Source organism: Ascidiella aspersa, chromosome 8 (assembly GCF_963924565.1).
Source record: "Ascidiella aspersa chromosome 8, kaAscAspe10.2, whole genome shotgun sequence".
Lineage (NCBI taxonomy): Eukaryota > Metazoa > Chordata > Ascidiacea > Phlebobranchia > Ascidiidae > Ascidiella > Ascidiella aspersa.
The window spans coordinates 20,190,126-20,217,158 of record NC_139454.1 but is presented as its reverse complement, the minus strand read 5'-3'; the positions used below and the strand labels follow the sequence as shown (position 1 = coordinate 20,217,158).

The 27,033-nt window shown below is 37.3% G+C and overlaps 2 protein-coding genes across 2 annotated transcripts; both read right to left on the bottom strand.

Moving 5' to 3' along the window:
• Window positions 1-2,377: 2,377 nt before the first annotated feature.
• LOC146136779 (uncharacterized) lies at window positions 2,378-15,582 on the bottom strand. Its single transcript, XM_083396251.1, has 13 exons — window positions 15,456-15,582; window positions 12,745-12,938; window positions 12,163-12,621; window positions 11,675-11,913; window positions 11,430-11,609; window positions 10,947-11,141; window positions 9,988-10,065; window positions 7,344-7,435; window positions 6,818-7,010; window positions 6,385-6,525; window positions 4,630-4,785; window positions 2,767-2,899; window positions 2,378-2,483 (listed from the first exon to the last, which is right to left on the bottom strand). Exons 1-13 carry the CDS (start codon window positions 15,465-15,467, stop codon window positions 2,378-2,380), a joined length of 2,178 nt encoding a protein of 725 aa, XP_083252377.1. The 5' UTR covers window positions 15,468-15,582.
• Window positions 15,583-23,120: 7,538 nt separating this feature from the next.
• Window positions 23,121-25,342, bottom strand: LOC146136778 (uncharacterized). Its single transcript, XM_083395846.1, has 2 exons — window positions 24,551-25,342; window positions 23,121-23,562 (listed from the first exon to the last, which is right to left on the bottom strand). Exons 1-2 carry the CDS (start codon window positions 24,806-24,808, stop codon window positions 23,434-23,436), a joined length of 387 nt encoding a protein of 128 aa, XP_083251972.1. The 5' UTR covers window positions 24,809-25,342; the 3' UTR covers window positions 23,121-23,433.
• Window positions 25,343-27,033: the final 1,691 nt, after the last annotated feature.

Here is a 27,033-nt window from a genome sequence, read left to right as displayed (position 1 = left end):
TTTTATTCCCCCTTATTATTTTCCTTTCTGTCCCCGTGACTAGGCAGCAATAAAACTGCTGTGCAAGGAAACCGCTTAAAAACAGTTTAATTTGAACGTATTAAAAACTTGTACAGACAGTTTTAAAAGCGCTTTGTCATGAAAATCAGAAATTCTGTTTTTCATTTTAGAAATTCTAACAACGAATTGTCTTACTGTCAAAAGCTTCTTGTCTAGTCATGAGTTCCATTTCTTATCGTTATTGTTTTGCAAGCATTTTTTCCAAGGCTTTTTTTACCTAAACGCGTTACTCCACAGTCCAGTTTGGCGATGCTAATTGCGAACTAACCATTTTTTATGAATAAAGTTACATTCGATATTCGCAATTGGCTTATTCGCAATTGGCTTATTCGCGTGACAGCCACGCCTTCTATTGTAGATGTTTTGCACTTTTAAATATATTTCTTAAAGCAGAAAGTGTCAGAGGATTGGTTCAAAGATTTTCCACTTAACACTGCACTTTTATTGTAAGCACACTGCACTGCTCTGAACCATTAGCGCAGTAATCGGCAAGCACGTGTGTTTATGGTAACTTGCATGATTTAATAAAATGCGACATCTACAAGTTGAGGAAACCAAGATAAAATATTGACAATGAACTCTTATTACCGTTTCGAACTCTTTATTGCAAATACATTCTTTTTTAAGCTAATGTGATATTCCTGAATGGATTATTGCATTTGCTTAGAATTAAACGTTTTTGCAATGAAATATAACCTCGATGAAAAATGGATCCTCGACGAAGGAACTGTATGTTGTTTGTTCACTTAGTAAGGCCGTTACACCAAATAAAACCAACAATAAACAAACACATTCGAGACAGATTGCATTTTGTTTCTGATGCCGATAAAGTAAGGCGCTCGGTAAGACAAGTTTGGCAGATAAACAAGAAAAGTTTTTTGAAATGTTGAACTCTTTATCCGTTTGTTTTGATGTTGTGTGTAGCGTGTTATGAGCAGGTTTAATTTGACGCGTTTTATTTTTTTGCAGGTTTCATATTTTCAGCTTTGTTTTTGGCATGTTTTGACAAATCTTTTGCTGCAGGTTTTCCTGTATTTTGTTACTCGGGACGGATTTCGTTTTCTGTTTTGGTCATAGCATAAAAAACAACAAACGCAAACAAACCCACCCCACAAAACAACAACAACAACAGCGGTCTCTTGGTGTCGATTAGGGATTAGGTTCAAATAGGGTTTAGCGTTTTAATGTTAGGAATTAGGGTTATAGGAACAATTTTTTGCCCTTGCCTTGCCTTATCTTATTCTTATAACTTGATTTTTGTATTTCCACGTAACCTTGTCGAGCTGACCGTTAATACATGTCATCTTCGGTCAGACCTTCATTAGCACAACGTTACCTCGGCTGACGTCATATCGATGACGTCATTTGCTACGTGTACACACTGGTAGCTAGCATAATTGTAAATAGGCGACCGTACACTCATGAAAGATTAAGAACAACTCTGTTCCAAACTTTTATTATTTTGGCTTACAACTCATTTGGTCGCCTCTTATTAAAGGAGTGTTTTGGAATGCTTAAGTTTAGTTGTGCTTAAATATTTAAGTTAGTTCATGTAAGAATGTTTAAATTTCAGCATTTTAACATTGGTAGAAAAATAGTTTGTATGCCATACCTTTTAAATGCTGTATAGAATTCATATATATAAATTAAAGTACCGTTTGTTAGAAAGTTGTCACATTTTGAATCCACTACATGCCGGAAATAGCGAACAACTCTTGCCTATTTCTTTACTGCGAATTTTTTTACAGTGAAGATTTATTATTTCAAAGAACACACTCTCATTTTATTAAAAATACGAAGCAAATGTAAAACATGTTAAAAATATAAGCGTAGGCTTACAAATTATTTAAAAAGGATGCGTTGTAAAAGCAGGAACATTTTGAGCTGATAACATACATTAGGCTATAATCCACAAAAAGATCGCTGTACTTTTTAAAAAACGTACATAAAGACTTAGTGGTGATGGATGCATTGTGTGAAACGCGTAGCACAGGTTGGAAAATGTTGACAAGTACAAGGTACAACAAGGTATGAGCGATGAAGGTTCAGGATTATTTGTTGAGGTTGGCAAATCAAAACGGTCATCACAAGCATTTCTTTACGTTTGTTACGCTACTGCACTGCGCTAAATAATTTGTCCATGATTGGGCAACACTATTTTATCACAAGTACAGATATACAGATATTAGAGATATTCACCACGTAACACAAAACTTACACAGCAAATAAATTACATAGAAATGTTAATCGGTTTTGTTTCTCGAAAAAAACAATGTTTGATTTTGTTTCGCCTTGGTAATATTAAGTTGGGTTTAGTTTAAACAGCCACAACATTGCAGTAGTTGCGAACAACTTGTGTGTCGAAGCAATGAGTCCATCTATCTGCGCGTGGATCGTAAACTTCAACAGATTTCTCGTCGTACCTAAAATCAATACAACTTAGTTGCGTTGAGCTTAAAAAAACGAAACTGCATTTTTTTATAATTTCCAACACCGAAAGTAATGTTTTACGTCGTTTCAAAATCACGCATTATTATGTCGGAATTTAATTCCCTTAAAAACAAATAGCTGATTCGCTAAATGTAGTAGTTTCCATAACATAATAATATTAAAATGCTATAACTCGTATTCGAAAGCTACTTTGTCAATCAATTCTCATTAGGTGTAATTTAACTATAAACACTTAATGTTGGAACAAGTTCTCACCCAGCCACGGCGTAAATCTTCCCTTGCAAAACACAAGCTCCGTGAAAATAACGTCTAGTGTTCATTGATGCAACCTCGCCCCACTTGCTCGTTCTTGGGTCGTAACGTTCCACTGTGGCTTTGCTAGGATAACCTAAACAAGCAAGAAACGTACTGGATAAAGTTATGACTGTACCAAATATAACGTCAATCTTATAAACAAAATGCCGAAGTCATTTTTTCGGAGTGACTTAAGCAAAACAATCTAAAAATCTAGAAAAACGAGGCAATTTGGTTATGAGCGTAAGGATAATATACTTTTATCACGTTAAGATAAAAATGTGCACATGTTAAAAAATATCCTCACTGTGTAAACGTTATTATCCACATGTTCATTTTATGACGTTGTATAGAATCGAATATTTCTCTAACACTAGCAAATTAATTTTCTAGAGATCGCATTAACATGCTGCAAAGTACTCCAGCCTTAAGCTCGAAGAACTACATCAAGGTCGAAATAAAACACTGTTAGGAATAAAACCAAAATAGGACTGATACCTAAAGGTCGTACTAACGTTTAAATCGGAATAAGACCTAAAAGGCCAGAATCATGCCAATGAAACATTTTACCTAACCCAACGCCTCACCCCTAAGTACAGTACTATCCCCCCTAAAAATAGAATCCCTAACCCATTTTCTAACCCCAAACAGGACCCGAAACAGCGGCGCCCTGACGCGCCGGTCAGACTAGGGCAGTGGTTCTCAACCTTTATGCTTCGTGGTCCCCTTTGAAAAGCTCTCAACCCTAGTGACCCCTTGCTTATAAAAATATCAAACAATGTGATTAAAGTCTTTTCACTTGTTTTACTTCTTCACGGTAATAACCAATACAGCCATTAATCAACGAATAAATGCACTTACTTTCTAAAAATTAATAAATAAGTCATCTTAATTTAAACTAACTTAGTTAGTCATTAAAATTTTTGTTTTTCAACGTCACCAAGGTATTTTTATATTCCGCTTTGTTTTGTACTGAGCCAAGCGATGTCACTACGTTCGTCGAGATGATTACTCGATTTTCGTTTTATTAAAGCGTACTATTAGCCAGTTGACAAATAAACTGCATAAACCGCTGAATGTTGGCCTTAAATTGACCTTTTGAATAACCCAGTAGCATACTTTATGCGTTTTACGGCGAAATATTTATTTTGCAAATTGCGAACCGTTGCACCTGGCAATACACAATTGGCCGCTCGAAAAAAAAACGCTGACGCCGCACGATACATGACCATCTACAAAGCAGCACAGTAATTGTTTGCCACAGCAACTTGCCACTCGAAAACGACTAAGTAGGCCTAACCTTCCGCGATAAAACGAATAAAAAGGATTCAATATTCTACTTTAAACATCCCTACTGACTCGTCACGGCAGGTGTCAGAAAAATGTATTACAAAACGTTACAAGAAAGGTTTACAGTCGTAATAAAAACACAAACCTAAGTTAACTGGTAAACTTTGAAAGTAGTGACACTTTGGTTTTCGCAATATCTAACTGGAGAGTTTTGCCGGTTGCCCCCCCCCCAATGACCGCTCCGTGGCCCCCCAGGGGGGGGGGGGGTGCGAGGGCCATGGTTGTCCAAACGTAGTCACCAAAACGGCCGATGCCAGACCGATGGCCCCCTATCGTTCCATACCCTTTACCTACAGTTTTGGGCGTTATTTTTGCGATGTAGGCTTCATTCCGACAGATTTAGGTCATATTCTGTCGGGAATATTACTGTGTGTTTGGATTTGTTATAACTTTGGTCTTAATGCTATGATATTATAGATTTATATGCGTTGGGTATTCTTGCTTCGTAGTTCTTATTGCGTACACATTGTTTACCCCCGATTGCGTAAATGCATCCATCGAATGCAACAGCTGCTAATGCATTCCTTCCATGGTTCATTGATGAAACTTTTAACCAGCGATCGTCCTGGTATTTCTCACATGAACTGAGTTCTGAGTTGTCCTCCCTTCCTCCAATGGAATAAGCTACATCTGGAAGTGAAACAAGCAACAATTCTGCTTTATGAAATTATAAGGTTAAAATACGCAATAATGACAACGATTTTGACACGACCACACATGGACGTCTGATGTTGGTAGTTTATTTGCAGTTGAATAAACTGCGAACAATAACCTTCCACATTTATGAATCCCTCTTAACCTGATGTGTACATTGCGGGCTTTATGGTGGTAAACTTTATTAGTTTAAACCAGGGCTGCCAATTATTTTTTCTGCAGTTGTTAGACTCTGGTTATTTTTAACCAACTCCGCACCCATGGTTTCAACCAGACTCGAGATTACGAGATAATAATTTTGCCATTATCGAACTAAAATGAACAACAAACTTTACAGCAAATCACGAAACCCACGTAAAGATATAAACAGCGTTAAATGGGAACATGACCAATGCCAATGCTATCACCTTTAGTTTTGTGTATCAGCATTCCTATTGCAGGGGTTCTTACCAATTTTTCAACGCGGACCCTAAACACTTTTTGGTTCACATGGACCACGGTAGGCATAAAGTTTTGAGAGATGACGTCACAAATTCATGTCATAAAGCATTTTTATTGTGTTTTTGATGAACAATTATTTAAATTGTCGCTTTCTGTTTAAAACAGGGGTTCTACATGGGGTTCTTAAACTGGAGTCGGTGAACCCCTTAGTGATACGTGGACAGGTTTTAAGGCAACCTTTAAACCAGCGGTCAAGTATATGTGGTTTACACAGCGGACCAAACACGTTTCTCATTAACCAGATTTATCTTAAACGAAGTGATGCAAAAACGAAAGATCGTTGACAAGTTTTAATAATGAAAGCATTAATATATAGCCTGCATTGCTATTAGGCCAAATTTTAAGAATTACTCAATCTAATATAGTAGATTGTTTGGCCTTGTTTAAAAAGTTTCAATTTTATTTATTCACAATTTTATTAACATTTTTTTAGGACCCCAGTTGTTTCGGATAACGGCGAATACAATTGCAGTAACTCGATTTAATGTAAATTATTTACTTTTAGCAAACATCTTCTATGCTAATCATTCACAAAACACCAGCTGCCCCAGGCCCAAGATGTAAAACATACGAGTTGCCAGCAGTGGATTTCAGAGCAACAAAACTTGGTTGTTGTTTTTGTTAGGACTTTCATAGTTTGTGTATATGTTCTATATAAGGTGATCCTAGTGACGAAACCTTCCAGTTCTTAAAAGTGTTAAGTAAAGAGATATTTTTGACATTGGTCAAACATCTGCCTGTAAAATCTAGTTATTTTTGGAGTTAGTACGAGTTACATACGAAACAGATAAGAACCTGGAATAATAATGTAAAAAGTAACTAAAAACAATCACCTGCAGACAAGAGCAATACAACGACAAAATCTCAACCAAGCTAAACTGCGGCCTAAAACATTGAATAATTCAACACAACGATCATAATATAAAATTCGCACCACACTAAGTTCGTGAAATTGTTAACATTCATCTTTGAACTGCAGACATTACCTCAAGAACCGACTTAAGTCTAATTTTAATGTTTTATACCGGTTACTCGCTTAGATCAAGTTACATTATGACGCAACAGTCATCTCACCATCCAAATTCGCCATTGCATGACTTGACCTCACAGTATTCATGTCACGTGACTTGGACCACGAGTTTCGTGTGACGTCATACAGCAAGCACGTGGATTCAGGTTGGAGCGCAACCAATCCACCAGAGACGAGGATTGAACCTAAGAAGCAAGTTGTAGTTTTGGTCACAACAAAACTCATTCAGTTAACTTTGAGTTCGACATTTATCAAATCAGTGACTTAAATTAGCGCAATTTGTTTGTAATTGTGACGTTATTATACTGCTGATGTGTTTAACCTTAAGTAAAAGGGTGGCGGTATGTTGTTGTATTTTATCGGACGTACATAGTTTAAACATTGCCACACTTGCTGTGGTGAATTCACATAATTTCAGTATGTTTACATTAAACCCATAAATTTACAGTACTTTAGTTAGTTCAAACAATGTCTAACCGTTGATAACAGCAGATGCAGCATAATATCGACGTTCGGGCATTGGAGCCACAAACTCCCAACTTGCAGAGATAACGTTAAGCACTTCACAACTTGCGATAGTTGAGATACCACCACGACCATATCCCCCGCATGTGAAAACGCAATCCCCAACCTTCACCGAAGTTGATGCAAACCTCCCTTCGTTAAGTTTCTGCTCGAAATCGTTTTAACATTTACAATGATACTTGGATTTCGACAACCGAGCTATTTGTGAAGTCCATATTACGAAAGCTTGACCTTTGACCGATGTAAACCCACTTATTTTTGATTTGCGATATTGATTCAGGATAAAATTAATAACAAATTTTAACTAGTTTATTGTTGACTTTATGTTTGGTTTTAGTGATTAAACGTTTGGGTAGTTGTCAGTTATAATTTGTTGAACGTGTTTACAAATGATCCTTACAATTCAGCTTTACTAATCATCTAGGTCACGTTAAACTATAGAGGTTATCGTTTTAGCATATGAGGTAAAAAAAGTTACCGGCATTCTTGTAATGAAATGATTGGTGAAGTCACACTTCGTGCAGTCTTGTTCTGACCCTTGACCTCCGATCTGAAGAAAGTGATTTATATCTGAAAACAACATCGGGTTTAAAACTTGGTTTAGAGCGATCTGATTGGTTGGAACAAAGTTTTCTCACGTAAATTTAGGGTTTGTTTTGTGGAAACTTTACAAGAGTTACTTTAATGTAAGAGCACAGCTAGAAATAACGTGGTTTGTACGCAAATCATAAGAGCAGTGGTTCCAACCAAGGTTCCACTTGTATTTATAAAATTCTGGTGCGCCTGGTAATAGTGAATTCTAACATTTTTAAAATTTTACATAAAATGTCGTGATAAAAGTTTAAAACAAAATTAACTTTGTCCATAAACCGCGCTCCCAATGCGAATGCATTTCGCTCCGGGCGAGTGCTGATTGACACCCACTCTGGCGGGGGCAAAATTTGTTGTTATCAGACCTACAGGACTCAATTTGTCTGCAACAAATTATCTTAAAACCCGAAGCCCAATTGTTGCGTAAAACACTAATAATACACACATGCGCAACTACAAATTTATCGGACCTCACTTTTTAGTAAGTGATATTTTCGATTTGTCAGGGCTCAACTCACTGTACGAAGTGGGAATGATTTTAATGTAATTGGGTCGCACGTCTTAAGCTAAAGCGAAACCAAAATCAACCGCCAAACAATGCTTATCGTCTCTTGTTTGCACAAAGTTCGACCGCAAGCGATGGATGATTTTTCTCTTCATTATTCCTCCAGGTTGGCTGATAAGCAAGTGTGTATTCGAAAATTCACAAGGCTAAGTCTTTTTTTCTCGCTAAAATCGTCGAATGTTTCTCGCTGTTTGCTATCTGTACTAATATCCGATGTTGAGTAGCAACGTTGAGTTTTTTAACTGAAGATTCTCGTAAAACGTGGTATAACTTTGAGTGACGTGCGCGTTTTAAAGCCGCTATTTTTATATAATGATAGTTACCATAAAATTATTCTCTATAAGCATATTCTAAGGCCACGTGTTTAGTGTTCAGTTGACCCAACCTTGCGCTAATTGTGGCAAAATAACACCCGGGAAAAGCGATCTTCGTTTAGTATTGCAGGCGGCGAACGGCGTGCTTGTGATTTAGCGTAGTCCCGTACATAGAACTTTATGAAACTGTGCTGCTGATAGTCGAAACATGATTCTACCAAAATCAATCACATATTTCACGGTCTTGTTTTAGTTTTTCGCCTGAAGTTAACGATTGCACACACACTAATTAGTTTCGCAGCTGGCGCCTGGCAGGAGTTTCGGCGCCGCATGTGTTCGCTTTGCGTCTAAGGTTTGCTTAGTTGGTTGCAATTGGGTGTTTCTGAATATTTTACCCTATTTATGACATCATTATTGATTAACGCCAGACGGAAAATTTAGGGACCCCATTTTTGGATCTCTGGATACGCCACTCTGGTTTAAGCAAATAATAAAACCCTGCATTCAAGATTTATGACCGACCAGTGTTCAAGGATGAAAGTACCAGTTTTGAATGACATTGTCACCTTTTATTACCTGCTAGACAAAATACCCGGCGTTGCTCAGGTGAAATAGAATATTTACCGGTTATTCCAAGATCTTCGTAAATGACATAAATAATGCAAACATATTTTTTTAAATGTCATAACGAATTTGCTTATGCCTAAACGTTCGAACTGAGTGTCACTAAATAGAAATTTTAAATCATGTGATGTGTTTCAAACCATGGCATATCGCGTGTCTAAACTCGGTTAACCTAATGCTTCCCCACAATCAGAGTATCACCCCACAGCCTGTGTGAAAGCGACATTAAAGTAAAAGCGGAATCGCGTGTTTAATATGTGACTTATTTGCGCGGCTCTAAATATCTAATTCTTTGTCTCCGTCGAACGCGCTGTGGCCATTTTTAATCATTAATTCACGTGTTACCAGCATTGTATAAGCTTGCTGAAGCCGCATGGTTATAGCTGATGATTTTAAAAAACATAAAACGTTTTCAGGGGGTCCACAAAAACTTCTTAATATACCTATATTAAATTAACTAACGCTGGGGCCTGGGATACATGCTTAAACACAATCTTGGTAAGTGATAAAATCACATTGTAACACGTTGTAAATCGCATTGAGTGTGACGTAACACTTCCATTGAGATGTAACACAAATATACTGTAAACTGACTGGGCGAACATCTTGCCACACACATCTCACAAACTTTCTCTTTTATTATGTAGATTTTGGTCTAAGAAGTTCAAACACTGAATGTTGCTGTGGTTAAACAATCACAAATTGTTTGAAAGTTACCACAATCCTATTTCTCTAACTTACCCAGGAGTTATTTCATAAATCACGGTTTAACATATAAAGCATGGAGATATTTTATTCAACACGAACAGTAATAGCTTTTTTAAAATCACCTTTTCCTGTGTTTAAGTTAAATAACCATGGATGAAATTCTGAAATTCTTTTAACATCTGATAATACTGAACTACCCTATCGTTGGACAAATAGCAAAAACAAACTCATGTTGGTGTTATGCTCAGAAATCCTAATTATTAAATAACGCTGACAGCAAATTGCTCGGATGTAAGAAAACATGCATGGAAGCAAGTTACCTCGTCTACGTGGTTTTGATCTCCCAACGCTTTCTTTTGAAGTGCTTTGATGTTTTATGTCATCACTCTTGGACGAAGCTTAACATGAAACACAACAATTAGTGACACAATGATGTTTAACAAACAGGTGCTAAACTTAACCAGAGAGCAGCAAACATTCTGCCACTACATTTGTAAAAAGTCTTTTAGATTAAGGGATTACAAACTACGAACCACAGACATGTTTTTTACACCCGATCCGTTAGAAATCAATGCATTTCTAAGCAAAAAGGTCTACGACAATCAGGGCATCCAATGGCAGAAAAGTCTAGACTTTTAGACCTTGAGGTCGTGGCAATGCACTGATTTGGACCTTTCGGTAAACTCCCGGCGTAGATAAATTAAAAATATTCATTAGAAGTTCAGAAAAGATAACAAAAAATATGAGATAGGATTAATAACACTTGACCCACCTAAACCCTAACGCTAACCCGAATCCTAACCCAAATAATGTGCGTTATTTTAATAATTCTTTAAATGCTGGGGAAAAAAGCCCAAACTCGGATGGTTTCTCGTCCATTGTATTTAAGATTATTACGTCACAAATTGAGGTATTGGGGCCTCAAGCGTTATAATTATTAAATTATCGCACATTATTTGGGTTAGGGCGCTGGTTAGCGTTTGGGTTTGGTTGGGTCAAATATTGTTAAACTTTAATCTTCTTATGCACATTTGATGCAAATTAGTGCATTGTCCAAGACCTCAAAGTCTAAAAGTCGGACTTTTTGATCCTTGAATGCACTGCTTGTCGTAGACCTTTTTGCTTAGAACTGCACTGATTTCTGACGGATGGGGTGGTTTTTATCTAAATAGTAAAATCCCGTGAAATTTTGTGTTTTACTGTGATTAAAGAGTGGCTGTTTTTCATAGCCTCTATCCAACCTAAGAAATGTGTAATATGACAACATTAAAATATTTACCAGCGTTTTGTAATCCAATGTGCGAGTCGGTGACAGTACTTTCATGTAAGGTGGTACTTTCCTGTATGTTGGTACTTTCCTGGATGTTGGTACTTTCCTGTATGTTGGAACTTTCCAGTATGTTGGTACTTTCCTGTATGTTGGTACTTTGATTGAAGTTCAAATTTGACACAGTTGGATTTGGAACTGTTCCAGCTGGAAAAGGAAGTTTTGTGTTAGCACATAGTACCTTAATACATCACTTTAAGGTAAAAGATGGAACAATGTGACATAATATGTACCTCGTTTGATAACAATGTAATGAAACATTACAAACCAGCAAGCCTATGCAAATTTTTACGTGCAAGTTGTTTTATTTAAATATTTTACCAGATTGTATGGACACTAGTAATTTTGCGGGCCACGGTTGTTTGTATTTCCTTGCAATGGCTCTTACATTTCACAATTTGCCGACCCTTACACAGATAAACAGCTCAAACTTACATGTTTCTTCCATTGTTACTGTGGGGGAATTTAGGGCTTCCCTGAATGGTGGAAGGAAACTTGATAGGCTTGTCAGTTGTTCAGCTGTTTTGTGAGGTCGCCTTAACTTTTTCGAAAATGCCCCTTTTTCTCTCTCCAATTGGGAGACATTTTTGTTTACACTTTCCAAAGATTTTCCAACTAAAATTTTAAACACAGAAAGCATATTATAATTACCGACTGTTACTATACAGATTGCAAAATACCTTCTATGGCAGTTGGTCTTTTAGCTGGGTTTCCATCCCAGCATTTCTCCATCGTTTCAAGCATAAGAGAAGCGATGTTTCGATCTCTGTCATTTGTCAAAGAGGCTTTAACCTCTTCTACTTTGTTTAAGCGAGGTCTCTCACCTTTGAAAATGAGGATAGAAAGCTGGAATTCGGAAACTTGTGCTCCTTCGTAGACCCGGGTTCTGAAAATCATCTCATACAACAACATGCCGTAACTGTGAACATGAATATCAGTTTTCTGTTAGTTGCACCAATGAGAAGGTTACAAAACAAAAACCACCTGGTAAATTACAATACGAACTTACTTTGATGTACGGTATTCAAAAATTAAAATTTTATTGATTTAAAAATAATTAATAAGTTAAATCACTTTTTTTGTTTATGTTGATCAACTATAAGTATCTACCTCAAAAATTACATAATAACCAAATTATTGATAAAATAACATGAAATATTTTTAGCACCTGTACATATCTGAAGGAGGACCACCTCGTTCGGCTTCAATTCCATCCATCATCTCAGGAGCTGTATAACGTGCAGTGTTCTGTGTTGTTGCTGCTACATCTAAAGTTGTTGAGTCCCATCCAGTAGCTTTGACTACATTTACAGAACCAAAGTCTGCCAATTTTACATTTAAGCGCTTGTCAATAAGCACATTAGCTGGCTTGATATCTCCATGGTAAAAACTTTTACCATCTGGATGGCTGTGAAGGTATTTAAGAGCTGAGTTAATTTGCCAGGCAATTAGGCGTCGTTGGTCCCAACTTATCTCCTCATTTGATTGGAGTAAACCATCAAGATTTCCACAATCAATATACTCTAGGATAATGGAAACAATATTAAAATTCCAGTTTGTGGTGCCATATATTTTTACAATATGATGATGAGTCATTCGAACCAACACATCTGCTTCTCTTTTAACGCTAAGCAAAAAACAAAATGATTTTGATATTTAGGGGATTTCAGTAGCAAAAAATCAACAAATATAGTAATGAAAAAAATTAACAACAAACGCAATAAATGTTGAAAATAAACAACAGTCTTACTCATTGAGACGTTTTTTTATAACGTCTTTTGTTCCTGTGATTGCGAAACACTTTGCCACAACTTTTCCGAGCTTTGGATGTTCACAAATTCGAACATGGGCAAAACCTCCGCAGCCAACGTAGTGAGTTTCATCTTTGCTGGTTAAAAACTCACTTGGGTCAAGTACTGGAAGTTTTGAAGAGAATGACAGGTTCTGTAAATACAAATGTTGCCATGTTAGTTTCATAATCATTAATGATACCAATCAAATACTTAAAAGAGATTAAGCCCTATTAAGGTTGAGTTTGCCTACCAACCATGGCTCTTTAGAAGGGTCGGTCTTATTTAGGAAGATCATGATTTGGGTTGCTATGGCTGAATACCTTTATTTATAAAAAAATGACATTTAATAAATAATTCTTTTTAAAGTCTGTGCAATGGATAAATTAAGTCAGTGGTTCCTTTTTTTGTGACATTTCGGAAAAGTTTACAGAAGATGTGTTGACAACCCACCATTTTTTGGCCAAGCACCTGCGAGATCTTGTCGAGATATGCAATACCTTCTTAAGTTTACAAAACAAATTTTAGGGGCAGAAAAGAATATGAGTTGTAAGATTTAAAATCTTATAGATTTATTTTTTTCCGAAATGAAGCATTTTGGCATTGTGAGACACATGACAAAGATTTAAGACCATTTTGTAAAATATAGTTGCTGCTAGACGGCAGCAAATATAATTGAGTTGGTTGCACCCTGTGTACAACAGAGGTCGTAAATAAATAAAGCTTAAAGTCATATTAGGAAGCAAATACAAATAAAATCACCCCAATACCGAAAAACTGTCGAAAATTAGTATCCCCAAACAGGGGCGTATCCAGAATTTCAAAAAGGGGGGTTAGGGGAATTTCCCGTTGTTTTTATCGTCTGACGTTAATGACGTCATAAAATAGTGACGGATATGACGTCATAAAATAGCGATTGTAATGACGTCACAAACAAAATAAAAAAATGATCCGAAACAGCCAATTAACGTCCAGCAAAAGCGAACATTTAGACGCAAAGCGAACACGTGCGTTATCGACAATCCTGCCAGGCTGCGAAACCGCTTAGTGTGCAATCGTTAACTTCAGGCGAAAAACTAAACCAGGATCGTGGAATATGTGTGATTGATTTTGGTTGATCCATGTACGGGACTAGGCTAAATTACAAGCACGTCTTTCGCCACCTGCAATACTAAACGGAGATCGTTTTTCCCGGGTGTTTTTCGATTAGCGCGACATATAAAACTACTTCGAAGAAACGGTATAACTTTAATAGTTAGTTAATCTAGTTCAGCGTTTGATAACCGTTTTAGGTTTGGACGCTCCTAGCGAGCGAAGCGAGCGCGATTTTTTTATGGTATAACGGCATTTCTTTTAAATTTCTTGCAAGTTTTTATTACATTGCCGAAAATAAAAAATGTTAAAAAATATATGTCAAATATTTTTGAATACGTTTTCGGTTTGTCCGCGACGCACTTGGCAGCTTTCCACGGCGCAACGGTGAAGAAGCACTGATCTAGTTCAAAATACAGCATCAAAACGTTACAAACCGGACGTAGTAAGATCATTCGCGCGAAGCGCGAAAATTTTTCGCACTTACGTAGTTAAAATAGTCAAAAAGTATTTAAAAAGAACTCGCGTATAGTTTGTCGAAGAGGCGACCAGCCCGATGAATTACAGTAGGTTGCCGACCCCAGTCTTACACCAACATCTGATATTAACGCAGACAACTGTAGAGAAACGACGCATGTCTGTTTGTGCTTGTAATTATAGCATGTTGCCTGTTAAAGTGTTAAATATTTCACCTCAATACCATTTTCCTTTCCTGGCCGTTCTGGCAAATCCAGCCGGCATTTGTCTCAGCTAATCCCCAACGCAGTCGCTCTTGTGCTATATAGTGTCACGCGGCTGCTTGATTAAAAACGACGGTCAACGATGCACTCCTTACTGGCAACACGAGTTTTTACTGCGCTGTAAGCCATTTTATTGAAATCGAGCTATACTGAATTATGTGAATGTACAATAAATATATAAGCGACCTGACAGTATGCACTTTGAAAAGCTACGACAGTTTGTTTAGTTTCGAATTAGTGGAGTTCAGATAGTACGGTGGTCATGTCACCCCTGTTGAAATATACACAACAAATAGCGAGAAACATCAGCACCGTCCAACTCGAAGTTTTCAGAGAGAAAAAAGCGGAAACCGGTTGATTTATATTATTAATTGTCCAACACACACTTGCTGATTAGCCAACCCGAACGAATAACGAAAGGCGAAAGAGAAAAACTATCTAGTGTTTACGGTCGACCAAACAAAAGACGAAAAACGGCGTTTTGCGTTTGATTTTGGTGTCGCATTAGCTTAAGACGCGTGACCCAATTACATTTAAAAACACGTAGCTTCGGACGGTGAGTAAAATTCTGACAAAAACGAACAAAAAACGATAATGTCACTTAAGAAAAGGGGGGGGGGTCCAAACCCCCAAACCCCCAACCACCCACAAAGTGCACTTTTTGTTTTGGGTCTTGTTGCATCTTAGCATTAAAGCCCTTATTTAATATAAAATTTGTAAAAGGGTTAACAAATGTGTTCTAAAGGCTTTAACTTAACATTTGTTTGTCAAAAATACAGGATTATTAAAGATTTTGAACTGGTTAAAGTAAAAAACAAACTGTTAATATCAAAACATACCTGGTCAGCCATCTTTAAAGGTTGTTCAACTTTGCATCAACTAACCACAAGCCATCATTGTTATGTTTTACATTGCTCATATAACTTTAATAAACCCCAATAATGGAGTAGAACAAGTACATGAACTTCTTCATTTTACTTCGATTCAGCATTCAGTAAATCTTTTTCAAACCCTTTTTCGCCAGCAAAACGTACAGTAGTCAAACAAATTATTACTAAAGGAAGAATGTAGAAGTCGTGAAAAATCTACAGGTAAATATAAAACAAATATTTAAACAAATGAGTGGCAACTGCATAGTTAGGTTATTATTTTCCTTATTAAACCAATGCTTCTTGGTTTGGTCGTATGATACGGTTCACTGCACGTGAAGAAAGCCTTAGTAACGTCTTAGTTACGGAATATTTCTCGTTATAACGAATTGGCGAAATGTGTGAAGTTTTTTTCATTGGCATCACTGCTTATAAATTTTTTATGCTGTTCGCCAAAACTTCCCTGGTTTATAAACCAATTGGTCAAATATTTGACTAGAAAACCTTGTTTAACAGATTGTTTTAAAGGTTTAGCTTTATTAGCACTTTTTGTATTGAACAAATTTTTGTTGGAAGATGCAACATAAATTACAATCAGTGTTCCCTCTAAGAAAATCTTCCACTGCACAAACATGTTTTTAGTGCGCAAGAAATTTTAAGGCTGCGTTGTCAGGGGCCCGCGGCAGTTCAATGTTTTATTCATTGGGGTGAGGCGGGAAACTTTGTGACGTCATGAAATGATGAAACACATATTCTCAATAAAAATATAAAAGCCATAATATTTGATAAAAGCGACATTTCGCAATTTACAGACGTTTCAGTAATAACTCATGCCATCATCAGTGTAAAAATCAAGTGAAGATAAAAGCGATAAAACGTAAAAACAAAGGAAAAAAGGACAAAAAATATCAGCGAAAAAAAGGCGATGTATGGGTCAGTTCATACTGCTAGGTGTTAAACATATTCTCAAATCCTTAACGTAAAAATTGCGGTTGTGTTAAAAACACACGTCCCAAAAAAGTGAATTTCAGTTTCGTGATGCCGAATTATCGTCAAACACTTCACTGCTGTGTTCTGCACTCTTCTAAACTCATTTTTTTAAGCTTGGTTCTGCTGTGTAGACATTAAATGTACGTGAGAAAAAAAATCATACACAGCATGGATGATGAAACCGATTAGACCAGTGGTCGGCAAACTTTTTTCGTCGCGGCCCAAAGTACTATTTTCGGAGCTATTAAAGGCCCCACATAAAACCACTACGAAAACAGTGTCAGGATATATGTTTTAAGTTATAAGAGTATGATGTCACAAACTTAGAAACACTTGTTTTTCTGAAACGAACTGCGCAAAACAAGCGTATAAAAAAATAAAAAATAAATAAAATTGGATTGATGAGTTTTAAACAGTGCTGCGGAGTAAAAATTATCCAAGTCCGACTCCGACCAAAAAAATAAACCCGAGTCCCGAGTTCGACTCCGGTCAAATGTGCAATTTTGTCGAGTCCCGAGTCCGCCCCTGACTCTACAGCATGTATTCCGCCAATTTACGCAACTAAAATAACGTGTTTATTCAGCAATCCACTTATAGGAGTATAATTCATTCACTCATAATACATGGTTGAAAATATTCCAACATATGCTATTCCACCCTTACAATTTCCAGTTGACGGCCATATCAGTTTAAAAATGGGGTACTGCGCATGCGCATGTCGGACTCGGGACTCGGGTATTTTTAGGTGGTCTTACTCCAGTCCCGAGTCCGACTCCGGGAAAACAAACCGACACCTCGAGTCCCGAGTCCCGAGTCCGACTCCGTAGTCCTGCTGGCAACTCGCGTTTTACTGCGCTGTAGCCTAAGCCATTTTATTACGAGTGAGCTATGTTGAATTATTTGAATGTACAATAAATCTATAAGCAACCTAACAGTATGCTCTTTGAAAAGCAATAGCAGTTTGTTTTAGTTTCTATTTAGTGGAGTTCAGATAGCACGGTGGTCATGTCTCACCAGTTGAAATATACAGAGGCTTGTAAAAGGGCATATGGTAGTTACAAGTTTCCTTTACCCTATACATATGTCTCTGAGACCCAACTACAAACAACTAGCAATATTTGCAGAATAGAACCTTTTTCACTTTGGATTATACCAACCATTAAATTGTCCTAGTGAGAATGTTTTAAATATTTTATTACATCCTTTCCCTTTTTACGATGCCTCGAATAAGGCATAGAAAAACATACTGATGGACTTGATGGATTTTTTAGTAATAATTTAAAATTTGGTGTGTCAACCAGATTGGAAAAACACTGTTTTGCATCTCAGTTATTTACTTTTGTATACAGAAAATCCAGTCAATTTTCGACACACTATAATAATCATATTTACGTATTTTAAGATCATTGCCATTTGTGCTAATTGTCTGCCAAAAAATTAACCTAAATATTTGTTTTAAATTTGGCCGGTGGTTTGCCTGTTAAAAATAGACTGTCAATCTAAACCAGGTGTGTCAAACTTACGACCTCCGAGCCACATAGCCCCCATCTACAGACAAAAATGCAGCCCCGTAATGTTTTGTGCCTGTGGCGTATATCACGTTTAGATGTTAAAAAACGGTCTTATTGGATGGATTTGCTGCGTTTTGACAAAACTTTGTTGTTCAAAAACCCAATATAACCCAAATAATTTTTGGTACCTTCGGCGAACGGTGAAGTCGTAACATTCCAAACGTTTTCCTGAATCGTGACTTTAGATAGATAGATCGCTTTATTAAACGTCGTCTATGCACATATAATATCTACATAAGCTAATGCAGATAGAAGTGTTTAAATGTTACAGCTGAATGTGATAATCGAGGAAAAGGAGTGCCATGGTGGCAAAATCAAGGGGAAATTGAACTCGTGTATAGTGACGCTATAAAGACAATATACAAAAAGGTAAAATAATCTCCTTAACAATTAGACCAAACTTCGACTAAAACCTGAAAATATTTTCTTTGCGCATATTAATGTTATTGCACTTATTATAAATATTAATTATAATGACGTCATTTCGAACCGAACGGTTTTACATAGTCAACTTGCGGCCCTGCATTAAACACTTTAATCTGTAAAGATTAAACATCACGTTAAGAACGCCAATGCACTGATTGTGTTGATAGAAGAGTTTTGGTATTTGTACCGAAGAATGCATTGTTGAGTTGCGCTATTGATTGATGGATGTGTCTAAATTCAAGTCACGATGTCTGTAGAAAGGAAAATTAAAGTAGAAAAATGTCAGGACAAGTTTCGTTCCTTGTTAGGCTGTTTATTTGCGCTTCTTGCATCTAGTTCACTAGCTCTGTCAGGACTTCTGGTCAAGTATCTTGTGGCCGCAGAGGCCGATCAGTTGCAGCTGTCGAGAAACGTTATCCAGTTCAGTTTCATGCTGCTAATCGTCACATTTCGAAAGGACGATTTTTTTCGGCCTCAAGCTTCGTTGAATATGATTTTGCTCGGTCGCGGTTTCTTTGGCATGATCGCAACATGGCTGTTGATGTATTCCATCACTTTTATTCCACTCGGGGACGTAATGGCCATCGCAAGCTGCAATGTGATACTGACTTGCTTATTCGCAAGGCTTTTTTTTCTTTTTTTTCAGGTAGGTGCCTTGATCGAAATTGAAAATCAGGGTTTAAAAAAGGGTGTAAGTAAACTTTGATAAGTTCCTTATCGATCTTAAGCCTATGCCAAGGGTTCGTGAACTTTTTTTACTGCGGATCCTTAAATTTTGTTTTTGCTTTGCGTGGACCGCACGGTAGGCACAGCAAAGTCTAAAATGACGTCATAGATTGACGTCACAGTACAAATAGACTTCATAAATCTGCTGATTTTGGTCCAAAAATGTGTAAATCAAAAGGAGTCGGAATACATTCAGTGAAGATCTATTTTATTTATTTAAACTTTTTCATTTAAAAAAATTATTATCCTACTTCCTAAATATACACTAATATTTCAATTAGGACCCCCATAAACTGGATTGTACGGCCCCAAAGGGGTACATTGATCTTAGTGAAAGTCTTGGCTATACCTATAGTGCTTCCACACAGCACATCATCAAATTCAGACATTCGAAAGGTGACGGAATTTGGCTGCTTCCCCTTTTGGCTATTATGCTCAGAAAATCATGGATCCTAAAAAATGTCTTGCTTTCCTTTTTAAAGCACTGCGGTGTCGTTCAAGTTCTCCTATCGTTGGCAGCCGTGGCAGGTCTTGTTTTGATTTCCCGGCCGACGTTTATCTTCGGCGAAGGTTCGGCTTTAGTCAGCCCGTCCGACAACTTCGGCAGCATCTTTTGTCATGATCCGCAAGATGGGGTCAGGTATACTACAGTCTGTCTATGTTCCACTACTCTTGTATTGGGATGGCTGTGATAACGGCTCTGTCACTTGCAAGGAATACACTTTACATGCCTCGCTTGCGCGATTTGCTGATAATGTGTGCGGCGGGAAGCGTCGGTATGGTATCTTCTGCTTTGTCCACCCTTACTTTGCAGAACGAAAAAGCCGGCAAAGCGGTTCTTGTTATGTCCACCTAAACTATTTTCGCTGTCGGATTTCAGATGATCTTTTTCCCTTATCAACCGGAATGGACCAGTGCGGTAGGCTCCGTGCTGGTTGTTGGATCTTGCACGTTTATCACCATACGCCAAATCTAAAAGAAAGAAACAAAAGTCACCAAACATCGAGTTAACATATACTTTGACTTCGACGGAACGCTGCCATGACTTGTAGTGCGGTAAAATGGGTTTGGATGTCAAGGACCGCGTATGTTTTAATTAGGGGTCAGCCAACAACTTTAGTGTTCAACGTATGTGCTCACTAAACAACTGTAGGCTATAAACGCTTCTACATTTATTGTCAAAAGCACTGTTGCAGTACAAGGTCGGAGGGTTACCTAACATCAGGCCTAATGATTTTTTGCACGTGTCATCTAAATAGAGACGGTACATTGCTAAAGTTGTGATACTTAGACAGCAGTGTTGTAAACAAACAATTTTAAAATGACTTAAGTCCAAGTCAGGTTGTTTGAAAAATAATTTAGGTTTAAATCATTTTTTGCAAATAACAAGTTAAGTCCCAGTCCAAGTCATCGGTTGACCAAGTCAAATCCCAATTAAGTTATTATGACAATAAGTCAACTTCAAGTAATGTCATTGACATAAAAGTAAAACTTTACACTATTAACATCGGTAACTCGTCCGATTATGAACAACAATTCAACTAAAAAATAACACAAACGCAATATTCAGCAATCAAATTGTTTAACGTGACAAAACAGATAATTGTTAATGAAAAACATTTAATATAATCGTAAGATATTTGATATATTGAATTAATTTCTTAAAACACTGTTAGACAGTGTAGAATAATCATATTATTAACGTCTTGCAAAGGCGATTAAAAACAAGCACGAGACAACTAAGAGGGGAATATATGGTAACCATTTACCAGGGACCGAGCGTTAGCAACTGTAACAGGCCTTTAATAAAGCCTACAATTTATTTTCCAAAACAGGACTGTGAAGTCGGTTTCGAATAACTCGAATCCGAATTTGGCCTGAAAATAAAGTCGAGTCCCTCTCGGGCTCCAAATCTACAGCCATGTGCAACACCCATTAGCCTTACAGCCTACCAAAACTTGTTTATCGACCTTTGGATCCCTTTATATTTACAGTGTGTGCCTTATCGCAGTGATTCCTAACCAGGGTTCAAACGAATTTAGGGTTTGGGCACAAAATTCCTCAGAACCATTAACTCACGGCCCACTTAAAGATATATTAATTATTAGTATTGTTTTAATTTTTCCATGTCTAAAGTTATTTGGAATCAGAAACATCAAAGAAAATGATTTTTTTACTAACCCTTGGTAGCCTACAAAATTTACTCGTGTCATTTAAGTCTCGATTCTCATAACTGTTCACCAGATAACAACAATACTATAGCCGCATAAATACGGATTATAATGTAATTACATGTCCTTGAATTAAATGTGATAAAACTTCGATTTTGTAACAGGAATTTTAGAGTTCAAAGAAGGCTTGCAGAAGGACGTCGGGGGCCTGTAGGTTAGCAAAGGTGGTGAACTATACAATATTATCGGGTTAGCTCCGTTGAAATAATCAGCTCCGTTGAAATAATCTAGGTCAGGGTGGTTCAACTTTTTTTCATCGCGGGCCAAAAACAAGGTTTATTTTATCTTGCGGGCCAATGTTTTTAAAATGCGATTCTAAGGCTTATTGCTGGCAAATTATACATAGTCTATGGCAGTGGTTTCTCAACCGTGGCCCTCGGCCCCCCTGGGGGAACACGGTGCGGTCATTGGGGGTCCACGGGCATAACTCTCCAGCTAGATATTGCGAAAACTAAATTTTCAAAATTTTTACCAGTTAACTTGATTGTGTTTTTATTATGACTGCAAACCTTTCTTGTAACGGTTTGTAACACATTTTTCTGACACCTGCTTTGACAAGTCAGTAGGGATTTTTAAAGTAGAATATTAAATCCTATTTATTCGTTTTATCGCGGAAAGTTACGGAAAAGTTTAATTGGTCGTTCGCGAGTGACGAGTTTGGTTAGATACCTGTCGCTGTGGCGAAACAATTACTGTTCTGCTTTATACGTAGCCATGCAGTTTGGCGTCAGCGTTTTTTCGGGCGGCCAATTCTTACTTCGCAATACCCTTCACCTAATCCAGGGGTCGGCAACCTACGGCCCGCCAATGAAAACTATCCGGCCCGCCGCCGGTTTGACAAACTAGACACCATTTACAAATGTCCATTACAAATATTTTTTGACTATTTTAACTACGTAAGTGCGAAAAACTTTCGCGCTTCGCGCGAATGATCTTGTTACATCCGGGTATTTCGCGTTTTGATGCTGTCTTTTGAACAAGGTCAGCGCTTCTTTACTGTTGCGTCGTGGAAGGCTGCCAACTGCGTCGGACATGGCTGTATTTGTTATTATCGTAAAGAAGTAAAACAAGTGAAAATACTTTTAGGCTTGGTATTTTTTATAAGCAGGTGGGACACGAGGGTCGAGAGCCTTTTAAAGGGGGCCACGAACCAAGAACCACCGGTCTATGGCATATATACTAACTTTATGGAATGTATACCTTTGTTCAATTACGGTAGTTAGGAAATAATTTCAACTCCAAAAAATTAAAAAAACAAAAATTGAAGTGATATTGCCAGATTGAACCAAAGCTGACTATCAGTTCGCGGGCCAAAAAAGCTGAACTCGCGGGCCAATTTTGGCCCGCGGGCCTGCCGTAGGACCACGTTGATCTAGGTTACTAGGTCGTTCGAGTTTCTAATACGTAGACCTATTTTGAAGTACGGAGCTGCGCACAACAGAAAGCAAGTGATAGGTTTATCACAGTCATGCTTAATTTGCTCAGTTAAATCGACGCGCATGCGAAATTTCCCTTACTGAAATCACAGTTTAACTTTGAACAAGTTGGTTTTACCTTGTGGGCACGTCTGAAAAAAAAACGCGTTTTACAAAGCTATTGAAATGTCTTTGATTGCGCAAGTAGGCATACGTCTTTATAATTTCGCACTTTAATCAACAATAATAAAAAAGTGCTTAAAAATGATTGCTCAATCAAGAATTACAGCAAAAACGAAAAATAGAACATGTTTTTTAGATAAAAAGTAAACACGAGTGTTAGCAAATAGTGGACAAAGGTGAGTTAAACCAAGGTTAAAACAGATATACTCCTGAACCTAGTTTAAACAGATAAATTTAATTGCATAGTTGTTAGTGGTTTAGTTTCGAAAAAAAGAATGTGGGGACAAAGTTGAACCAAAGCTAAAACATATTCTTCTGAACCAAGTTTAAAACAGATAAATTTTATTGCATAGCGGTTAGTAGTTTTAGTTTCGAAGGAAAGAATGTGGGCAAGTGCAGCAGTAAATTATTTGTAGCAAGCAGCAGGGTGACCGTCGTGAAATATTTCCTCCATGGGTTGCCACCAGTTGCCAGTACCACCTTCCGATGGTGCTGGTCCTTCCCAAGCAAGTGGCTTCTGGCAAGGTTCGCATACCTGTAGTCAAGAAAAGATTGGAAATTCGAAAATGTCTTTAACTGGGAAACTGAATGTGTGGAACGAGAGAAGAAAAATCCTGCCCTTACAGGTAAATGCGACAATCAGTACAAGCTAAAATTATATTGTTTAGAGCAGTGGTTCTTAACCTTTTTTCTACCGCGCCCACTTTTATGTTTGCTCTGTGCCTCGCGCCCCCCTTAGATATTAAATGATTATCACACTAAAAGCAATTCGGTATTTTTCGATTACATATCAGCAAGACAACATGAAAATACAGATGATTCCTAATCGCCTATCGTATTTCAAAAGGTGTGATGACACACAATGCAATGGCCATACTGCGAGTAACATAAAAAAAAATAGTTTTGGAAGATAAAGGTTTAAAATCAAAGAAAAACAGCATTTATAGCATTTAAACAAAAGCAAACGCTGTTGGTAATATTTCTGGTTTTAACATACCAACTATGCATAAGTTTGCATCAAAACATATTACAAAAAAAATATGACGAAAATCGAGTCAAGGCCTTTAGTGAAGTGAAGGGTCAAGGCCCTTTACTTCTTCAGTGTTTCGTAAGAGTGGACGTTTGATTCGATTTAGTCACCTGCTACAGTAGTTTTATATGCTTGGAACTGGCTGGCTGAGAGTAATTCCGAATAAGATGCCTAATTGTAACTTACTCACGCAAAGGTCGTATGTTTTGATAGCTCAGAATAAGTTCAGTGAAGAGAATTGGGTTGACAAAGGTTCGCTGTTATATAGGCTACACTTTAAGGCTTAATATTCGCTTCGCCGATAAAGGGGTCAAGAAACACCGACTTGCTTTATGATAAGTACTTTAGCTGGCTCACAAAGAGTTCAGTAGAGAGAATTGGGCCGTCAATGCTATGCTTCGTCACTGTTATACACCAAAATGCTCAGTACTTGGTATCGCACGAAAATGGTAAAGAAACACCGAATTGAACGTATATGCCTAAGTAAACGTACTTTCCACCATTCTCTGGTTTCGGGGTCGGCGGCTATGGCGGCCATGTCGGCATCAACGTCGCTACCGATGTACTCCATGTGCGAGAAGAGTACCCCCAGTTCTTTGCAGTGGTAGATGGTGTAGTTGCGGATGTTGCTTTTTTCGATCCTTTTCAGCACCGCTGGCCACACGGCGGCATGAAGCCGCTTATACTCCGCCAATTTTTCGTCTCTCAGGTAAATCACCGAGCCGAACCGCTTCGGCGCACTTTCAGACATTTTTTTTTTGGTTTAATTATTTACTTTTTGTTTGTCGTTTAACCTGGACCTGTATTTCTGGCGAAAAAAAGAAACGATTGATTTTGCGTCTTTTTTAGTGAAAAGCGTTCGACGTGACAAAAAAACGCTCGTTCGCGAATAAATAACACATTGAGACAGCAATATTTACGACAAGAACCAAACAAAGAAAGCAAGCAGCTATCACAAACTTGTTGTTCACGAAATTCACAAAAAAACAACACTTTTTAGGAGCATTGTAAATGGTGTGCGTGTAAAAGCCGCAGGGCAGCGAGTTAAAGTTAATTTGTGTATGATAAGTTGTTACACCAATAATCGTCCCTTTGAGCCGATGCGCGACATTTTAAGAAAGGAAAAAATTCGACATGGCCTGCGTCGTTGAAGAAAACGTTTTTGTTGTAGGAACGAAAAATCAGGCAAGAAATACCACAATAACCACGTCGCACTGATTAAGCAACAACAAACTTAGTGGAAACCGAAAATAACAACAGAGCACACACAAGTCAAAAAGGTTGAGGGAAAAAGTAGCCGAAAAAGTAAGCATTTATTTATCGTTTAAGCGAAATAAGAAAAAAAAAACTAATAGTAAGCATTTAAAAATATGTTTTTTTTCGGGGTGAGGATGGTAATAAAGTTAATTAATGTTAAAAACAGAAAAAAATGCACGAACGACAAAAAAATACTGCGAACTAAGCTGCCCAAATCATTGGAAACTATACTAGACTCGGCGTTTTATCAGAAACCTGTCCCTGTGAGTTCTACGGAAGATCGTGTACCAGGCAAAGAACAAGAAATCACGCAAATGTTCCTCGTAATAAAATGCGAATATAGACAATACAAACGTCCTAACAAAATAGCGATTTCGACTGGTATGACAAACTCTGCTTTCGCGATAACGAACAGTCTTTAAACTTGTCATAAAAGGTAAAAAAACAAAGAGTATGAAATTTCAACGAAGGTATTTGCGGGACATTCTGGTGTCCTTCGAGAAAGATTTTCTAAACTTGTTCGCGACGGTAAACACATTTTACAATCGAACAGAAAATTTTCGGTTATCTGCTTCATTTCTGCAGGTTAATTTGATGTGTATCTATCTACTCAAGAGTTTTGCAACCCCGTGATAACCATATCACTTAACATTAAAAATGGCTTAAATCGAAAACACACTTAGTGCTGGACAGGAGATATCTGGGATAGAGATATTTGTGCTTTCAGCACCCTATACATGGGGCAAATGCAAACACTTGACCCGTAAAAAATCCTAAAAAAGGTCCCCTGAACAACAAAAAGCACCCAGGGAAACATTTCGAAAATTATAAAAAATTCAACCACTTGGAAAATCCTATAATAAAACAAAAACAGAATGAGCTTATAAAACAATATATTTTTATAGGATTTAGTTAAATAAAATAAATTTGTTTAACGTCATATCGTAAAAGTTCAATGTTAAACAAAAGGCAAAATACATCATAAAAGCAATACTGGAAATTTTTAAAGAAGGTGTCATGGCTTGAGTTTGTTTGCATGGATAGACGACACTTTAAATTAAATTTAGTGCAGCTTTGCCATTTTAGTCCAGTTTAGCATATTGGTGGGTCTTACCTTAATTATCAACAGAAGTAATAGGTTTCATTTTAATCCGTATCATTTATTTGGAAAACGTTGTACATTATAGGCTGTACAAGGCGAAATTCGTTTGATTAAAAGGCCGATTAAATGTTATCGCGTGGGTTAAACGTAAAAAAAGTTAAAGGGAAAATTAATATCCAGAAACTTTGACGTTTTTTTTAAGAGGTAAACATCCATCGGCTTTGTTAAAGTGGTCTATTAAGAGGAAACTTGGCAAAAAAAATGTTCTTAAAGCATGAGCGGTCATGGTTACGCAACTTAAAAGCTCTTGAAAAAATGCGCACTTTTAACTGGCAGATATCAATAGTGGTCGAATAAAGTTAAAAAAATCGATCATATTTCTAAAACAGGTCCGGCGCTCTTCACGTAAAGCAGGGGTTCTTAAACTGGGGTTCATGAACTCCTTTGGGGTACGTGAACTTATTTTTTTTTGGGGGGGGGGGGTTATGAAGGCCTGTAGTGTATTTAAGAAGTAATCACAAAAAAGTATATTTAAAAATAAAACATTTTAGCGCTGAATGTATATTTAGACTCCATTTTACTTAAATCATCAGCACATTTCTGAAGGTCTACTTGTA

Bases quoted from the DNA above. Each gene is read 5' to 3' on its own strand.
- LOC146136778 (XM_083395846.1), bottom strand. From the start codon at position 24,808: ATGTCTGAAAGTGCGCCGAAGCGGTTCGGCTCGGTGATTTACCTGAGA. The intron at 23,563-24,550 runs GTACGTTTACTT...TCTTGACTACAG, and splicing joins AAACCAGAGAATGGTGGAAA to GTATGCGAACCTTGCCAGAA.
- LOC146136779 (XM_083396251.1), bottom strand. The intron at 12,622-12,744 runs GTAAGACTGTTG...TTTTTTGCTTAG, and splicing joins ATAAAAAAACGTCTCAATGA to CGTTAAAAGAGAAGCAGATG. The intron at 7,436-9,987 runs GTAACTTGCTTC...TGTTGTTTTCAG, and splicing joins ATCAAAACCACGTAGACGAG to ATATAAATCACTTTCTTCAG.